The sequence below is a fragment of the Setaria viridis genome, chromosome 3 (genome assembly GCF_005286985.2).
Source record: "Setaria viridis chromosome 3, Setaria_viridis_v4.0, whole genome shotgun sequence".
Classification (NCBI taxonomy): domain Eukaryota; kingdom Viridiplantae; phylum Streptophyta; class Magnoliopsida; order Poales; family Poaceae; genus Setaria; species Setaria viridis.
Window position 1 is genome coordinate 19,441,477 of NC_048265.2, and position 19,424 is coordinate 19,460,900.

The 19,424-nt window shown below is 47.7% G+C and overlaps 1 protein-coding gene across 1 annotated transcript; it reads left to right on the forward strand.

The window, feature by feature from the left end:
• The first annotated feature begins 234 nt into the window (after positions 1-234).
• Positions 235-3,291, forward strand: LOC117847967 (LOB domain-containing protein 6). The gene is made up of 4 exons (XM_034729275.2): positions 235-402; positions 592-1,036; positions 1,208-1,631; positions 2,986-3,291. The coding sequence occupies exons 2-3, from the start codon at positions 602-604 to the stop codon at positions 1,607-1,609; spliced, it is 837 nt and encodes a 278-aa protein (XP_034585166.1). The 5' UTR covers positions 235-402; positions 592-601; the 3' UTR covers positions 1,610-1,631; positions 2,986-3,291.
• The last annotated feature ends 16,133 nt before the right edge of the window (positions 3,292-19,424 follow it).

Consider the following 19,424-nt stretch of genomic DNA (forward strand, 5'->3'; position numbering starts at 1 on the left):
TTCTTAGTACATTATATACATTTTAAAATTAATTATAAATTATTACTTTAATTCTCAGTTTTGTGCTTGCTTTGTGTACCTTGCACGCGAGACTAACGAGCCGGCTCGAGTTGCTAACGAACTGAGCTGAGCCAGGTTCTTTTCTCGTTTCGTTAACCAGCCGAGCCAAGCCTTAGTCTAGCGAGCTAACCGAGCCAGGTTGCTCGATATCCACCCCGTGCGCATTCTGTTTTCTTTTCCTCGGCTGCTTCCCTTTTCCTTTCTCCGCTCCACTCTCGCTCGGCCTTTTCTTTCCTAGCGGCGACGACAAGGGCGAGCAGCCACCCCCCTGGCCAGGTCTTTGCCGGGCGACCACCGGCCCTTCGTCGGGCGCCGGAGACGAGCATCCGACAGACGACAGAGGTGTGCCTGCCTATTCCCTTGCCCTTCCTACGGTGCGAAATCGAACACCCAAAACCTGATGTATGCTACTTATATTTGGATCTGACCATGTATGTACATATCTTCTAAAATTCGATTTTTGTCCGCCGCCCCTGTCTACAAGGGAAACCCTTGCTGTGACTTACTTAGATCTCCATTCTCTTCCCGCAGAGGGAGATCGATGGCCGCCTCGTCGGCGTCGTCGGTGCCGCCGGCCTCCACGGGCTCCGTGGTCACCGTGGTCTCGCCGTCCACGGGCGGCGGCTCCATCTCCGGCAGCTCGGGCGCCGGCGCAGGCTCGCCGTGCGCGGCGTGCAAGTTCCTCCGGCGCAAGTGCCAGCCGGACTGCGTGTTTGCGCCCTATTTCCCGCCGGAGAATCCGCAGAAGTTTGTGCACGTGCACCGTGTCTTCGGGGCCAGCAACGTCACCAAAATCCTAAATGAGCTCCACCCCTGCCAGCGCGAGGACGCCGTCAACTCGCTCGCCTACGAGGCCGACATGCGCCTCCGCGATCCCGTCTACGGCTGCGTCGGCGTCATCTCCATCCTCCAGCACCGCCTCCGCCAGGTCCAGCAGGAGCTCGCCCGCGCCAGCTACGAGCTGTCCAAGTACCAGGTGAATTCTACGCGACACGTAGGCCTCTCCTGTCACGTGTACACATTTATGTACAAGATGTACATGTCGACCCTAGCCAGCGCGTACGTGTACGCGTGCATTTTCTGATGAGTATACGACCGTGTTTTTCGGTTCTGATGAGTATACGCGCCGTGCTTTTCGGTGGTGTAGGCGGCGGCTGAAGCGGCGGCGGCGGCGGCGGCCTCTGTGGCCGTGGGATCCAATGGCGCCGCGGCGGCAGGGATGGCGGATTTCGTCGGCAACCCAGTGCCCAACTGCACGCAGAACTTCATCAACGTCGGCCATCCCACGGCGGCGGCGGCGATCGGCGGGGCTGGGTTCGTGCAGCACGACCATTTCGCCTCTGTGCAGATGCTGGCGAGGAGCTACGATGGAGAAGCTGCGACGGCGAGGCTGGGTATGAACGGAGGAGGAGGAGGCTACGGCTTCGCGTACTCATCGGCCATGGGCGCCGGGCACGGTGTGGTGTCTGGCGTGGGGCAGATCGGCGGCGGACCGTTCTTGAAGTCCGGCACGGCCGGCGGGGACGAGCAACCCGCAGTCGCGCAGTAGTGGAGCATCTAATCTTTGTCAGGTTCGATTCTATGTTCCATGCATATAGAGGATAAGGTTTCCCGTTCGTGATTTCTGTATGCTTCTCCTTTACCATGTACTCCTATCTGATGCTAAGCAAATTTTTATTATCAATTTATCATGCATGATGCATCTGTTGTAGCGACGAGATGCATACTTCATAATGGTACTTTATAGGAACATTCTGATCCAATGACTTAATTTGCTAATTTGTATTGGAGTTGTACGCACTGCTATAACTCGCTACTGCTTATGCACGCGGTTAGGTTTGCAATACCGTTTGCTTGCTCAAATTGGAGTCTCAAGCATTCAGAATTTAGCTTCTAGAAAGTTCTCACTATATATCTTAACATGTATGCTTAGACATTATTGCCTATAATCAACAAACTGATCAATTTTTAAATTAGAAAGGAGAGGAATGAAATGCATAAGCTTCGGTGACTAGCAGAGAGTGCAATAATCTTAGGCTTTGTAGCTGTAGGAGTGAAAGGTATTTACAAGGAATGATTGATGTGGAAAAATATCTACGTGAAAAACTTTTTGGAACAATAATCTTCACGATTAGTAATAAAAGGGAAATAAGCTAGAATAAATATAGCTACCGTTGTAACATTATTTGGATATTGTCTCTTGTCATCAATCCATTTATTTGTTCCTAAAACAATTATATTACACATGATTCATCATATATAAATGAATGAATGTAGAGATGGAGCTTCATTAATTTTTGATAAAAAAATTCCAAGTCTAAATGGGATAGATTTAAAGGAAATAGTACCAATTTATACATAATTTTTTACAAACTAAAATAAACACATGCCCATGTAAGCATATTTAGTTGTATCACTAAAACCTTGATCAACCCATCCATCACATTTTTTATATTTCATGTCATATATGAAAGCCATGGAAATATAAATTTTGTTAGAAAGAAGGTACTTGCCAAAATTTTGATATCTTTAGTTGAGAAATAGTTTTATTTGAGGGTGAAACTACATAAAAATCGAACATAATCTCATTCATATAATATGTTAAATTAAATTATATTTATTTGTTATATAGCCATGGAGATTGTGATTATAATACTTTTTCATTTTTATAACCTTTGGTTGCCAAATTGTATTATGATGTTTTTTGGTTCTCATTAAACATTATTATATGTTAGCATAATAATTTTAGCCAATTTATTACTATTAATATTTGTATAGATTTATCAATCAAATATGTTTTTGTTTTAGCGTTTGGTAGCCAAATGTAATCGTTACATAAAATAGTAATGATGTAGTTAATTTTTATAAGTTTCTATTTTGTAAAATAGTGTCTGACACAAGATTTTGCACTTTACTACTATACAGGTTATGACTTATGAAGGAAAGATCCAGATGCTTAATTAACTGCTTGAGGACGTGAAGACTAAATTATGTGCGAAGATAAAAAAGATTTCGAGCATCCTTTATGAGATGGTAAAAGAAAGAAGTCCTTATTTCCTATTATTTGTTTAATTTGTTGATGTCGTTGGCGTAGTCGGTTTGGACAACGCTCCATATTATTTGGGTTTGTGTTATGTTGTTGCTTTATTGTCTATGGACATCATATTCCTGTATATGGAGCTTTGACATTAATTTACTGAAAATAATATAAAGTTTGAAATTGATAATTAAGTTCGAGTATATTAAGATATGCATATTGTATTTGATGAAGTATGTGAAGTCCTACTCTAGATTGATTTAATTTGATCAAATGATTCTCTCACTTTATAAATCCTAGCTAATACATTTTGATTGCACAAAGATAATCTTATATCTATATAAAAAGTGAAGTATTCCACTTATCGTCCTAATATATTGATCGCCCCCAAGTAGATGATCTCTCTATATAAAAAGTTGATTGAATATACTAGTAGAAGTAAACGTAAACAGTCCGGACGTGTATGCTGTTCCACTAAGGGCTCGATCGAGAGGCAGGATCGATATACTGCAGTAACTAGCTAGCTTGATCTAGAGGTAGGACCAATGGACTGCAGTAGTACAGCAAAACGCGGCTAGGGAATATGAGGCGATAGTAGCTAGCATGCACTCCACGAGAAACAACCCATCTAAGCTAAAGGGGTGTTTGGATATGAAGTGCTAAACTTTAGCAGGATCACATCGGATATTCGGATGCTAATTATAAGGACTGAATATGAGCTAATTACAAAACTAATTGCACAGATGGAGTCTAATTCGCGAGACGAATCTATTAAGGCTAATTAATCCATCATTAGCACCACATTGTCAAATCATGAACTAATTAGGTTTAATATATAGATTCATCTCGCGAATTAGACTCCATCTGTGCAATTAGTTTTGTAATTAGACTATATTTAATACTCCTAATTAGTATCCAAACATCCAATGTGACAGGTGCTAAAGTTTAACACGGTGTTCCCAAACACCCCCTAAGTCGATCAACTATCGTGGTCTAGTCTGAAACAAAAAAAAAAGTATGATAACGGGCTAAATGTCCAAATATACATGGCTTTCGTAACAACTTGAGAAAAAAAAGGGGCTGATTTTGAGGGTCGTCAACAAAATGGCCCTCGAGTTGTACCGGGTTTGTTGTGACCTTGAGCAAACCCAATCCGTTCTCCGAAACTCCGACCCTGTTTGGATACTTATGCTAAAGTTTAGCACATGACACATCGGATGTTTGATGCTAATTAGAAGTATTAAATATAGGCTAATTATAAAACTAATTGCACAGATGGAGTCTAATTCGCGAGACGAATCTATTACGTCTAATTAGTCCATGATTTGACAATATGGTGCTACAGTAAGCATTTGCTAATGATGGATCAATTAGGCTTAATAGATTCGTCTTGCGAATTAGCACAGTGATTCTGCAATTAGTTTTATAATTAGCTCATGTTTAGTCCTCATAATTTGCATCCGAACATTCGATGTGACACTGCTAAAGTTTAGCATCCGGTATCCAAACGCCCCTCCCTCTCTAGGATCCAACTGCATACAACGTGAGCTGAAATTAAACGCTTTGTGCATGGAGAGAAACAACACGGAATTGAAATTGCCTTGCGCTAATAAAAAATGCAAGAGTATGTTTGGGAGATAAGGGTTAAACTTTAGTCCTGTCACATCGAATGTTCGGATGCTAATTAGGAGGACTAAACATGAGCTAATTACAAAACTAATAGCACAACCCCTAGGCTAAATCGCGAGACGAATCTACTAAATCTAATTAATCCATCATTAGCGAATGGTTACTGTAGCAACACATTGTCAAATCATGGACTAATTAGGTTGAATAGATTACGATTAGTTTTGTAATTAGTCTATGTTTAATACTCCTAATTAGGTTGTGCAATTAGTTTTATAATTAGATGTAACGGGAGCTAAAGTTGAGCCCCTATCATCGAAACACCCTTGTAGTGGTCACTGTGCTGCTAGCACGCACGCATGCTGCATACACAGTGGTGCAGCAGGGCATCTAGCTCGGCAGCCAGCTAGCAGCAATGCCAATTGCCCCTGCGAAGAAAAGCTGTCCTCCTGGAGTGAGTTCACACGACGCTAGTCTATCTCGATATCTCTGTCCGTCTCAGCTAAGCTAGAGTCGAGCTACGAGGAGGGCAGAAGGCATTTCGCAGACTCGATATCTCTGTCCGTCTCAGCTAAGCTAGAGTCGAGCTACGAGGAGGGCAGAAGGCATTTCGCAGAGAGGTGACAGAAGACAAAACAACGAGAGAGGGAAGGAGGGAGGGAGAGAGAGAACGAAGAAGGGGTCATCATCAGGCCATGGATGAAAGCAGGTGAGCAGGCCTCTCAAGAATGCCGTCGTGCAGGCAGCAGATATTCAATGCGCCCATGGAGCTACTACTCTCACAGCATTCATAGTTGTTGTTCCATAAAAAACCGATGCAAGTATGGCGCCGTCGTCGTGCTCGTGCAGGAGATATATTCAATGCCGTCAGTCTTGTAGCCCCGTCTCCACAGTGCAATCCCGCCACTGTTGAGCGTGCATGGAACGGCCCGGCCGGAGCTCATGCATGACAAAAATGCACAGTGAAACCACTACAGGATTCAAGATTGAGCTTGGGCACGCCAGTCCATGAGACCATGATCGAGCTACATACACACCACGCACATCGTGGTTTCTCTCAAGACTCGATGCACGCAGCTACCAAAGTGATCGAAGCCCAGCCTATCGAGCAAGCAGTGACGATGCACGCATCATCAGCACGCCAAGACAGACGGCAGCAGGGAGATAGAGCGCAGCGTGTTTGTGCGCGCGCAATCGCGTTGAATGCGAAGGGGACGCTCCGTCGATCTCACTGACACCAACCCTGTCGCGCGCCTCTCTGCTGCGCCATGAGGGCCTGTGGTGGCGCCGACTATACCCTCTCAGCGCGGCGGCGGGGCCCACCAGGCTGAGTTAAAGCCCCCCTACCGTCTCGGCGGGCGATAGCTGAGATGCATGGACCATGCCTCATCATGCATGCCCCACCAGGCCTGAAGATTATTGTCTGAGACGATAGATCGCGTCGCCATCGGTGTCCGTCGTCCCCAGAATGCATGCCAAATTGCCAATGGCCATGCTACTCAGCCGTAGACTCCCCGGCCCACTACTCTGTGAACTATGAACTGCAGCGGCCGGTCTGGGAGTAGATAGGGCCGGGTGGGTAGCTACTAGCTAGCTTGCTGTCTGATGATACATCGGACTTGCTGAAAGGACTTGCAGCATCCATTCTGCAGTGATCTGGTACCGATCGATTAAGTAACCCAGCTGATTTGTGGGGGTTGTGTTAGAGATAGAGCACTGACTGCTGCTGTATACGGGCAGCCATTTTAGTGCTGGACCATCTTATCATGGACTTGGAATGGAAGCCATGACCTACATGATCAGGCCATGTCCATGCATGCCCTATAAATGGGATGTGCTATAACTTAACACGGGCGCCTAAAAATCTCTTGATACTACTTGAAAGCCATGACCTACATCTTATCATGAACTCGGAACTTGGAAGGACCTTCATGAAGCATTGATATACTTGAAAGCTCTTGATTTGACTCTCGGGGGCGCGAGGAAAGACGCAAATTTCCGGATGCGACCCCGCTCTGGTCATGTTGAGGGGTTGTTTGGCAACATGGTGTTAAAATTTAACACCCGTCGCATCGGATGTTTGGATGCTAATTAGGAGTATTAAATATAGGCTAATTACAAAACTAATTGCACAGATGGAGTGTAATTCGCGAGACGAATATATAAAGCCTAATTAGTCCATGATTTGACAATGTGGTGCTACAGTACCCATTTGCTAATGATGGATTAATTAGACCTAATAGATTCGTCTCGCGAATTAGCACAGGGTTCTGCAATTAGTTTTATAATTAGCTCATGCTTAGTTCTCCTAATTAGCATCTGAACATCCGATGTGACACTGTTAAAGTTTAGCACCTCATATCCAAACACCCCACTCGAGGAGGTTCGGGGGAAATAAGAAAGGGCCGGCCTGGCCACCCACGTCGCGTAAAATCCAAAGGCACACCATGTACAGTGCGTACGGCGGCTGTGAGTGGACAGGCTAGTGCAATATTCCAAAATTTGTAATATTTATTTGAGTGAAATTTGCAAAAACTTAAACCTTTTTGTTTGCATTGTGTACTCATTTGAAAATGTTAGCCAACTATTTCCTCATCCCAAAAATTCCTTTTCAAAAATTGTGTGGAATAATTTGGATCTTTTTGAATTTTATTTGGATCTCATGTTTGGAATAATTCAAAATTCAATCAAAATCTAAATCTAAATCTATAACTAAATAAAAACCAAACCTAACCTAACCTAACCTATTAGACCAGCCCGCTAACCTATCTAACTCGCCGGCCTGCGAACCTTCAGCCTAGCCCATCCTACCACCACGACACTAGCCAGCCGCTGGCGCCTAACCCACTCCCGGCCGGCAGCAGCTAGCCAGTCAGCCCAACCGCACGCTCGCCTGCCTCACCTTCACTCGCGCAAGGCCCAGCCGGCCGCCTGGCCAACAGGCCGGCCCAGCTCCCACCCGCGCTCCGCCCTCGCCCCCCGCTTCCCTTCTCTCTCACTGCCACCCGGCCCCACCTGTCAGCCTCGTCTTCTCCTGTTCTTCTCCTACCTCCCGCCCGTAGGACCACGCGCCTAGCGCATGCGCTCACAGAGCGGATGGGGGTGCCGCGCTGGAGCGCACTACCCCCAGCTGGGCGCGCCCGTGACCCCTTCCAGGAGGTTCCGCTAGGGGATTTGACCTCTTTGCCCACGGCCGCGCCTCCAAATCCTAGGGGCCGAACCGCCAGATGTGCGCCATGCCGCCCCGCGGGCACGGACATCGAGATGGACGGCGAGCCACACCTTTGCCCTCGAACTGCCTCACCGCACCCTTATAAGCCGCCTGAGCCCCGATGCTCCTCACCATCACCGGGGCATTGCCCTTGCGCCGCCACCGCCGAGAGGGGAAGTGAGAAGGGGGGGTCGCGGAGGAGAAGGGAGAAGGGGGAAGAAGGAGGAAGGGGAAGAGGAGGAGGCCACCCGAGGGAGCCATCCGCCGCCGCCCGAGGGAGTCGCCCGCCGCCGACACCGTTCCTCATCACCTAGCCTCGCCGTGAGCTCGCCTTTCCCCCCTCTCTCTTTCTTGCCTCCCAACCGTAGCCACCATAGTGTAAACCGCCGCCGCTTAGCCTCGCCGCCGGCCACCGGGGTCTGTGCGCCGCCACGCCGTGCCACGGCCGGGGAAAGCCCCGGGACCAAGCGCATGCGCGCGCACTCGTGCCACACCACGCTTGCGTGCTACACACCGCACCATGATGTCGTGCGCGCCGCGACTTGACGCGGTCACCGCACGCTCACGACCACCAGCGCGCGCCCGCGCCGCGCCGCCATGGCCCACATGGCGATGACGTGTGAAGCCCGGGCCCACATGTGGGGCCCACTGACAAGCTAACCCATAGGGTCCATTGATCGATGGGGCCCGCTGACCCGGTGAGACCCACCGTTGACCGGTCAACGCTAACGTCAGTAGACACGTGGCACACCCTCGGGCTGCCACATGGACCAATCAGATGCTGACACATGTCACCCTTTTTTAATAAATGGTTTGCGAAATTATTAAATAATTAAATAAATCCTTTAATATTTAAAAATTCATAGCTAATTCATTTTAACTCTGAAAAATATGAAACCAGTTGCACTAAATTCGTAAAATCGAGCCCGTACTGTTTATAGCTAGTTTGGTGTTATTTGGATCTTCTAAATTTGGAGTTTTTGCCTAGATGTAATGCCATTTAATTTACGTTTTATCGTATCTCATTCTATTCAGACCTGTGCTACGACCAGGAAGACCTTCAAGACCCCGACTACGCCGAGGAGGATCCAATCGACTATGAACAAGGTGTCAGGTCACTCCCAATCATATAGATCCTATGCATGCTTAGTTGCTAGCGCTTTATTTATGTTGCTTGATGATGATGGATTGCATAGCTAATATTTTTAGCCATGCTTTGATATTTGTATATCCTGTTTTCCTTGGTTACCTATTTTTGTGGACTAGCTACAAACCCCTAAATAGTCCACCGCTCATATATCCATATACATGCTTTTGAGTTATGGATGGGCACTTGCCATGGATTTGGTGATGGGATTCCTTAAACACTCTCGCGTGTATTTTGGATGCGTGTGACTCCTTGATGTATTTTGGCGGGAGTGAGCCATGGTTGGCACTGAGGAGTGCCTTGCCAGGAGAGAGCTTTTTGGACTCTCTCCATACCCCATACCTGTGGTGGGTACCTTGTTTGTTACTGAGGAGCAGGTGGCGGGTGCTTTGGCACATACATGTTGGTAGAGTGCTCGCTCTTAGCCGCTTAAGGACCGAGTTAGTTTACCACTAATCACAATAGCTATTTTTGTACTCACCGCTCACTTACGTTATGGGCGAGGTTTGGTCTGAGATTAGTAGTGGATAGTGCTCTGCCTATAGGCGGATTGGAGGATCGTGTAAGGAGTTCGAGGTGTTGGCCTGCTCTGACCAGACTGCACCCCAGCGTGGGTAGGTTTCACAGCTTCGAGGTCCTCACTGGTGACGGCATGCCCTGCAGCTGAGGACAGTTCCAGACTCGAGGAAACAGGAGAGAGCTATCCACTTACAAGGGCTCCGGCTGTTAGGTGGGCTTTGGACAGATCACTACCGTTCAGGCTCCATCCGTGCGGGTACAGTTGTACAACCTCTGCAGAGTGTATAAAGCTACAGCTATAGTCCGTGTCCACTAGTTATGGATAGTGATGTTGACTACCGCTACTTTTGACTAGACTTTTCTTATTCTTCTACCTCTCCTTTTGAGGCAGGCTGGTGTTTGCCGTTCAGATGTAAGGGGAAGGAGCTCTCACATCGCCTAGTGTGTTTGGGTGCCGGACCCTTGGGTGAAGGTTCTGGTGATTTGTGCCGACTTCCTTGATTGAGGTGTTGACCTCGAAGTTGATGTTGCTTTGCTGCTTCATTGATTGCTGCTGCTGCTGCTGCATAAATCCCTACAGCCATATATAGGTTTTACTCATGCATGTAGTATAATTCTCCATTTCCTTAGCTTGCTGCTTTGGGAGTTGACATAGCCTACCCGCTTCTCAAGTAGATGGTGGTTTTTTAGGTTCCAAGCCCGACTACGACTTCAACAACGATGGCTGGGAAGACTAGGGACCATTCTTCGCTCGAGTCACCTCTGGAAATGAAGTTCACCATAGCTTATGTTTCCGCTGCGTAAATGTTTTACCTTTCTTGATTCAATCCATATGGACTTGTACCGGCATGTGCCGCTGAGATATATACGTTACTCATGTTATCTATGATATTTGTACTCCGTTGCTCTTCATATTTATTTGTTGGTATGGATTTGTACTATCTGAGATAGGGATTCGCATGTGATAGCCTTCCTGGGACTATCACCGAGGTGCGTAGGCTTGAATTCTCAGAAATGGAAATTCGGGTCTGTTTCAGCTAGTATCAGAGCCATACTTAACCGTAGGACGATCCCTAGCAATGGACATTAGTTTAGGAAGCCTAAATTACCCTTGAACTGAGTATATACCCCTTGATTGCTATACAACTCCTTGAGCTGTTACTATTATTACCATGTTTTCTCTAATTTATACGGCTTACTAACAATCTTAACAACGTGTTATAGATGACCGAGGAGTGGCGCACGTTTACTGGAGACGGAGTGCGCTTCGGAGGCTTTTGCACTATACACAGTGAGTGCTTGGAGAGATCTGGAGTTCGCACTCAGGGTGTGCTTTACGAGGGCCGCATGAGGGGCAGAGTGGACTCCGTACCCATCGAGGTGAAGCTGACAGTACCCGCAGACCCCAAGGTTCCCGAGGAGGTTGTGGTGTTTGCGTTCGAGCTTTCAATGTTAGAGGCTCGCTGGACTGCCGCTAGGAGAGCTGTGCGAGAAGTGCACACGCAGCTACGTGATAGGTTGGCACAGACTCTCTACCGCTGCCTGCCCAGGGCGTGCCACGGACCAAGGGACTTTGAGAGTTTGGCCTGTCAGTACTACGAGGATGCCTATGCAGAGCCCGACGAGAAGTTTAGAGTGGCCTCCCACTGCATTTACGCTCATTACTTGGCGCTGTTCTGGAACAATAGAGAGGTGGAGGTACTCCGCAAGGGTTGGGACAACTTCATTGGTACCAACACCATGCTGGAAGGAAAGATAGAGGGACTTGAGCGTTGTTTGGAGAGACTGGACCGGACAAACCGTCACCTACGGCACGAGATCGACACTGGACCGGACCCTTGCGATGAGAGGGACGCGCTGAGGATTGCTAATATGGAGGCGAGGGTTGTTCGGATGGAGGAGGCACTGAGGTCCAGGGACAAGATGATAGATGAGAAGAACGCATTGCTCAAGGAGAAGGAGAAGCTGGTTGACACCTTGGATGCCACACTAGTTGCCAAGAATGGAGTCATTGAGCAGCTACACCACTGCTTGCACAAAAACTACTACAACCTGGTCCACCTTGGTTCATGCTGCTACAGTGACAGAGACTTGGCAGAGAGACTTCAGCTCGCGTGGGAACGCTCTGACCACAGGAGGGTGATGGAGTTGGCGGAGTTGAGTGTGTGGGTTCCGGTTGAGTACAGGAGGGAGCCACATGTGGAGAGCTTCGTGCTACCACCTACCAGATTGTACACCCAACTGCTGCACCCACCAGCTAGTGTTGCTATTGAGGAGATGACCAGAGCACTATCTATGCTTTCACAGCTGTACGGAGGAGACCCACTCAAGCTACTAATGTACTCGAACGACGAGTCAGGTTCGTGGAGTGGTCTTACTCCCGAGTACCACCTTATAGATGGCGACGTGGACGACGATGACTTCCCGTGCTCCGACTGAGTGGACCACTTCTGATCTAGTGTTAGGTTTGAGTTAGGCTCACCATGATGTTATAGCATTAGAGACTACCACAACATGATTCTTGATGTAGTAGTATGATGATCCTCGTGTAATCTTGAAGGTTTCTATTGTAGACCTCGAGATACACCCTTTTTGTATGGTGTCTTTGCATGAGTGATATGGAGTTTCATGGATTTTATGGTTCCTATGCATCTTATTGTCTATGTGAAATTGTTTGTGTGTTTCAGCTGTATATTTCCTTAAATTTAATTAACCCCCTATCCAATTTCTTGAGAGTAACCACTGATTACGATCTCATTTGGAACAGATGTCGAGTTTGAGAAGGTCAGGATGGTTGTTGCACCATTTCGAAGAGGCGGACAACGAGGAAGAGCCTAACCCCGGCATAGGTCATGTTCACCGTGGAGGTCATGCTCCCCTAGGTGGACTTCGTGGAGGTCACTACAGAGGACGTGGTGGCCGTGTCCCAGAGATGGAGGTATAGAGAGACGCAGCTGGCGCTGAAGGAAAGGTTCACCAGGAGGGTCAGGAGGAGCAAGAGAAGAACGTGAACGCTGGAGGTGCAGGGGACCAGCAGGCACCGCCGGCATCTAACCTTGTAGAGGTGATGGCAGTTCAGACACAACTGATGCAGACCATGGCTAACGCTTTGCTCCAGTACAACCAGCAAGGAGGACCCCGTAGTAACCCTCCAATTGAGTCTTTTTAGAGGAAAGTTGAAGGATTCATCAAGCTCCGTCCACCCATGTTCGACAACTCTTACAACCCACTAGACGCAGACGACTGGCTTAGGGAGATCAAGAAGAAGCTGGACCTGATAGATTGTACAGATGAGGAGTGTGTGGTGCTGGCCACCCACCAGCTGATCGAGACAGCACGTGCTTGGTGGGACAGCTTTTGTGACTCTCACGCAAACCCAACGCACATCACGTGGGATGAGTTCATTGTAGCATTTCTCGAACACCATATCCCAGAAGCAGTCATGAACCGAAAGGCAGATGAGTTCTAAAACTTTACTTCACCGGGGCATGGAGATGCACTTGTCCGCTCACGACTGCCCTACTCTACACGCCCTTGTGGGCAAGGCACTCCGAGTGGAGAAGTCGAGGCTAGAGTACGAGGAGTTCTGAGGGCACAAGAGGAAGTGTTAGGAGCAGTTTGGACACTCAGGGCCGTCTCGAAGGCCGAGGATAGGACCTCCACAGTTTCAGCAGCAGAAGCCTCGCAACTACCCTTCACAGCTGCAGTCGTACAGAAACCCTAGTGTAGGAGGTGGAAGTTTAGGTACTTGGAAGCCGAACCCCACCAGCCTGCCACTCCTGAGGGCACAAAGTCGATTGTCTATTACATGTATCGTCCGCCCAGGCACAAGTCATTCGAGTGTCCGCAGAAGACTCAGGCAGGAGGAGAGAACCACACCAACCAGTTCCAGACACCAGCCAAGACATCAGCACTAGGAGGACCCTAGCAAAGGAACCCAGCAAGGATAGCACCGCCACCTACCCGAGGACGCCTGAACTACTTGACCGTTGAGGACGTCACAACAGCTCCAGATGTTGCTCTTGGTGAGTTCCTTGTTGATTCAGTCAAAGCTACAGTTTTGTTCGATGTTGGTACTAAGTTTTCTTATGTTTCAACCAAGTTTGTAGAAGAAAGGTCTCTCCCCACTATGGCTCGACCAAGGCCTATTATAACTAGTTCTCCCCTAGGAGAAGTTAGGAGCACCCTAGAGTGCAAGGCAGTTCCGATGGTGATCGAAAATCAGCAGTTTCTAGCAAATTTGATAGTGCTAAAGTCTTCAAGCATTGATGTGATTTTGGGAATGGATTGGTTAGCTAAGCACAAGGGACTGGTCTCGTGTAACACCCGCTTTCTCATATTGGAGCATCCAAGTGGAGTTCAAGTACAGTTTGAGCCGTTATACCCCAAGACAGCCCCGATGCTATGCAACTTGAACCCCAAGACCATTGAAGAGGTACCCTTGGTGTGTGAGTTTCTGGACATGTTTCCAAAAGAGCTGACAGAACTACCTCCAGATCGTGATGTGGACTTTGTGATTGACCTTATACCCGGCAGAGGACCGGTAGCACAGAGGCCATACTGGATATCGGCCGATGATCTGGATGAACTGAAGAAGCAGTTAAAGAAGTTGCTAGAGCAAGGGTTCATTCGACCGAGTGCTTCACCGTGGGGTTCGCAAGTTCTGTTTGTGAGGAAGAAGGATGGGTTGATGAGAATATGTGTGGATTACCAAACGCTCAACTCTATGACCATCAAGAACAAGTACCTGTTGCCACGGATTGATGATCTGGTTGACCAGCTCAGGAAAGCTAAGTACTTCTCCAAGATTGACTTGAGGTCGGGATACCACCAGATTAAGATTTGAGAGAGTAACATATCCAAGACCGCGTTCACTACCCGGTACGGATTGTTTGAGTTCACAGTGGTCTCCTTCAGCTTGACCAATGCACCAGCTAATTTCATGAACATGATGAATAAGATCTTTATGGAGGAGTTGCACAAGTTTGTGGTGGTGTTCATTGATGATATTCTGATCTACTCAAAGACAGCAGAAGGACACGAGGAGCACCTTCGGATCATGCTAGAGAGGTTGCGGCAACACCAGCTTTATGCAAAGTTTAGCAAGTACGAGTTCTGGATGGAGGAAGTTGCCTTCCTAGGACATGTGTTGTCAGCAAAGGGAGTAGCCGTTGACCCAGCTATGATTGAAGTAGTCATAGAGTAGGAGCAGCCTCGCAACGTGACAGAGATCAGAAGCTTTCTTGGATTGGCAGGATACTACCGGAGGTTTATTGAGAACTTTTCCAAGATTGCCAAGCCCATGACCAAGTTGCTGAAGAACAACGTGAAGTTTGAGTGGTCTGAAGCTTGTGAGAAGAGCTTTCAGAAGCTTAAGTCGAGACTTACCACTACCCTAATGCTGACTCTACCAGATATCAAGAAGGACTTTGTGGTGTACTGTGATGCTTCCAAGCAAGGTTTGGGTAGTGTGTTGATACGGGAAGGGAATGTCGTGGCCTATGCGTCTAGACAACTAAAGAAGCATGAGGAGAACTACTTGACACATGATCTGGAATTGGCAGTTGTTGTGCATGCTCTCAAGATTTCGAGGCACTATTTGATCAACAACAAGTGTGAGATCTACACAGATCACAAGAGCTTGAAGTACTTCTTCACTCAATCCGAGCTGAACATGAGACAAAGGAGATGGCTGGAATTAATCAAGGACTATGAGTTGGAGATTCACTACCACCCTGAAAAACCCAACGTTGTGGCCATCGCTCTGAGCAGGAAATCCTATCGCAACAATCTAATGGTGAAGGAAGAGCAGCCTGATCTATGAGAAGAGATGGAGAGACTTAAGCTGGAGATCCTTGATTGCTGTTGCTTCTGCATAAACCCCTACAACCATATATAGGTTTCACTCATGCATATAGTATAATTCCCCCGTTTCCTCAGCTTGCTGCTTTGGGAGTTGACATGGCCTACCCGCTTCTTGGGTAGATGGTGGTTTTTCAAGGTCGGAGCCCGACTATGACTTCGACAATGATGACTGGGAAGACTAGGGACCGTTCTTTGCTCAAGTTGCCTCTGGAAATGGAGTTCGACATAGCTTATGTTTCCGTTGTGTAGATGTTTTACCTTTCTTGATTCAGTCCAAATGGACTTGTACCAGCATATGCCGCTGAGATGTACTCGTTACTCATGTTATCTATGATATTTGTACTCCGTTGCTCTTTATCTTTCTGTGTTGGTATGAATTTGTACTATTTGAGATAATGATTCGCACGTGATAGCTTTCTTAGAATTATCATCGAGGTGCGTAGGCTTGAATTCTTAGAAATGGGAATTCGGGTCCGTTTCAGCTAGGGTATCATCTCTTTTCTACTTCTACTGCCACCACACATATATTGACTCCCTTCTGCCCGGCGAGTGCATACGGAAAGTCCAGCACACAAAGATGGAGACACGAGACATGTATCGCCGAAGCCCTAGAATCAGAATTAGCTGGGGCCTAGGCCAGTGATCCAACTACACAAGCACTGAATGAAATATCACGTGTTCCATGCATTCCTCACCTGCTTTTGCCTTCAAGCTTCAACTTCATACAATATTCCCCACTCAGTATCTCACGCGAATTTAATATTTGGACTAAATAAATCATAGAGACGGATAGTGAGAGAAAAAAAAAAGGTGAAATCTAGGTTCAGGTCCTAACCTCTTACCCAATTCATATGCAGTAAATCGATCAAGATAGCAAACTGAAAAGAAAACCGTAGGAATAAACGACACGATGGAAAATTAACTATTACAAAAAAAAATCTGATCGAACAACACACACAGAGAGACACAGAGCAATGAATGTAGATATTGAAGGGAATGGATGGCAATGAATTAGACAGCGCCAAGACCATACATGCAGCCTGCATGCATATTAGCAATTCAGCAAAGGCTCTTCCAATGCAGTACCTCCTATGCGTTCGACCATTTCTTCCTGGTCTTGGAGCTCGCTGGCCACTATGGCAAATGTACACATGTCCTTTGCACCCCATTCATTCCTCCTTTTTGCTGCAAATGAGTTGAACAGGATGGAGCGAGCATGGAAGCAGGTCCCTACCCAGCAGCACAAACCTCTGCATGCAGGGCTGCAGACTTTTGGGAGAAAGCTAGCTAGAGCTAGGGAAGTGGTGAGCACAAGATTACAAGGAGGAGAAGCGAAGCAAAAGAAAGAAAAAAAAAGATCATCTGCAGGGAGGCACGCACGCACGCTCATCAATCATCATCCAATTCTTTGCTGCTCTGCTACATGCTTTCTGCAGGCAGGAAAAAACTGATACTACTCCTCCAACCCCCTCTCGCTGACACGCGTCAGCAGTGTCAGCAATTGAGCACGTGGGGTGGGATGCTGCCAGTGACACCATTGTTTGGATGCATCATGCATGGTGTATTTGTTAAGCGCAAAGCTTAAACTTGTTTCGATGGTAATTTAATTGCGAAGATGCTTTCAAGTTTCAACAACTAGATATATACCTTAGGTTGACAAAAAAAAATCAATTGTGGTTCCAAATAGTCATGATAGTCTATAAGACCCGGCTATAGTGGACTCAGGCGTCTTGCTCTTCTCCCCGTATCCGAATTTTATAACTACCTAGTTTCTTCTTCCTCCAATATTTCGTCCCTCCGATGAGCTCCACCATCTTCTCGCACTCTACCAGCCGCTCCAGTAGCTCACGCCGCCTAATCTGTTGTTGGCTTGTTGCTGCTTCCCAGAAATTAGTCATCAATAATCGACTTCTTGAGATACGCCTGCCAGATTCCTGCTCTCAACAACTGAAAGGATCAACAAGATGCCTAAAAGGGGATGAATTAGACTTCTACAAATCATCCTACTATATGAAAATTAAAACCTATCAACAAGTCTAATCACCACGTGTCTCTAAAACCTTAAAAAAAATTGTTGCTATTCGAGTCGTTCTAACGTTTTGCGCCCGAATCTATACCGTATACTAAACGTCATCGGATTGGTGCGAGTCCAGGGCCGGTACTACTGCATAGTGGGGCCCGCAATTTCCTGTAGCAACATTTTTTATGTCACAGCAGCAGGTGCTATCGATGGAGTGATAGCTGATGCAATGTTATTGCACGCTGCATGTTTCTAGAAAATTGTGGCTCCAAGGATCGGCGCATTCTCATGGCCTCGAGTCCACGTATCCTAGCATGTTTGATTCTGGGATGAAGCGGAATGGGTTATGTTGGTAACATAGGTTCATCATATCTCATGTTTGGATGAGAGGGATATGTTCCCATCTTTTGTTTGGTTGAAGGATTAAGAGGGATGGGATGGATGTCATTTTAACACCGTTAGCAACGGGTCCCACCTATCAGCTGCGGGACCTATCTGTCATCTTTTTTTTACCTCACCTTATCTTCTTCATCCTCCCTTCACTCACCCGATCCTCCATGCCGCTGGCGCTGTTCGATCCTCCACGCCGCTGGCGCCATCCGCTCGCCGCCCCACGCCGGTCTTCCCCACGCCAGCCTCCCCCGCGCCGACCGGCTCCTCCCTCTCCCCACGTCGGCCGTCGCCCCCTCCCTCCCTTCCTGTGTCGGCCGCCCACTCTTCCCTCTCCCCGCACCGACCCGCTCCTCCATACCGCCGGCGCTGTCCACTCGCCACCCCTGCCTCTTCCCCGCGCCGACCGCCGCTCTTCCCTCTCCCCGCGTCGGCCGCCGCCCACTCTCTCCCTCCCCACGCCAGCCCGCTCCTCCACACCGCCCACTCCCTCCCTCCCCGCGCCAACCATCGCCCCCTCCCTCCCTCACTCGCGCCAACTCGCCTGCATGCATGACGAAGAGCCATGGCGTTGATGTGGGTCTAGTGCGTCCGCTCGTTTTGGGTGAATGCATTCGACCCACATCTAGGAGGAATATTTCCTTCTGGATCCGATCCAACCCAGATATATTTTCAACCAAACAGAGGTCGATGGGGTCAAACCCGTTCCAACTCAGTTCGACCCCGAACCAAACACACCCTTTAGTCCCTGACGAGCGGGTCCATTAACTAGCTGAGATTTTGCGAAGTACTCCAACTGCCGCGTTATCCCCCCTCTAGAGCTCTCTGGCCTCATCTGCCTCTCCAGCGGTCCTGCCTTTGGTGTCCCCTCGGCTCCTCGCAAGTCGCAACCCAGCTGCTCTGCTCTGATTCTCGCATGGAGGCCTGCAATCTCGATCCAAAACCTTAGGTGCAGGTAAGCAAGGCTACGCCTGCATATTGCATAAGCAGATTCAAGCTCGGTTTGCAGGCTACCTCCTCGACAAAATGCAACACCCATGAGAAGTTGCTAATATCATTTATTTTCTTTTTTTATATATTTCTTTGCATCTTTTCAAGTTCTCAACTTATTGAGAGTCTTAATATTACTCAACTAATGATAAAATCACTTTATATTTTTATATAATTAGAGATAGGTGCAAACAGCTACTAGAACTTATATTCCTCTACTTTCTATTCCTGCTTGGTACAAACCAGACCTAACTTCACTATTTCTTCTCCATGATCCATGAACAACAAGCGAACTGAGCGTAGCTCCGCTGGTAAGGCTCCTTGTGGTGGAACCTACCCACCAGGGTTTGAGTCCTCGACTCGGCACTGGTGTTCGCATTTCTTGAATTTATTTCAGGATTTAATCAGCACTATTCTTTCAGTGGTAGGTGACGTGCCTGTCGATAGTGAGGCGCTAGGGGTGACTTCATCAATCTCGAGGATTTGCCGATTCAGTCTTTCAGAGATGCTCATAGGAGTAGGATTGCGTACGTGTATTCGTAGGGACGAGTGTGCGTGC

What these genes read in the sequence shown, in the direction of transcription:
- LOC117847967 (XM_034729275.2), top strand. Translation starts at nt 602, where the DNA reads ATGGCCGCCTCGTCGGCGTCGTCGGTGCCGCCGGCCTCCACGGGCTCC. An exon ending in ACGAGCTGTCCAAGTACCAG is followed by an intron (nt 1,037 to 1,207) that starts GTGAATTCTACG and finishes TCGGTGGTGTAG; the next exon opens with GCGGCGGCTGAAGCGGCGGC.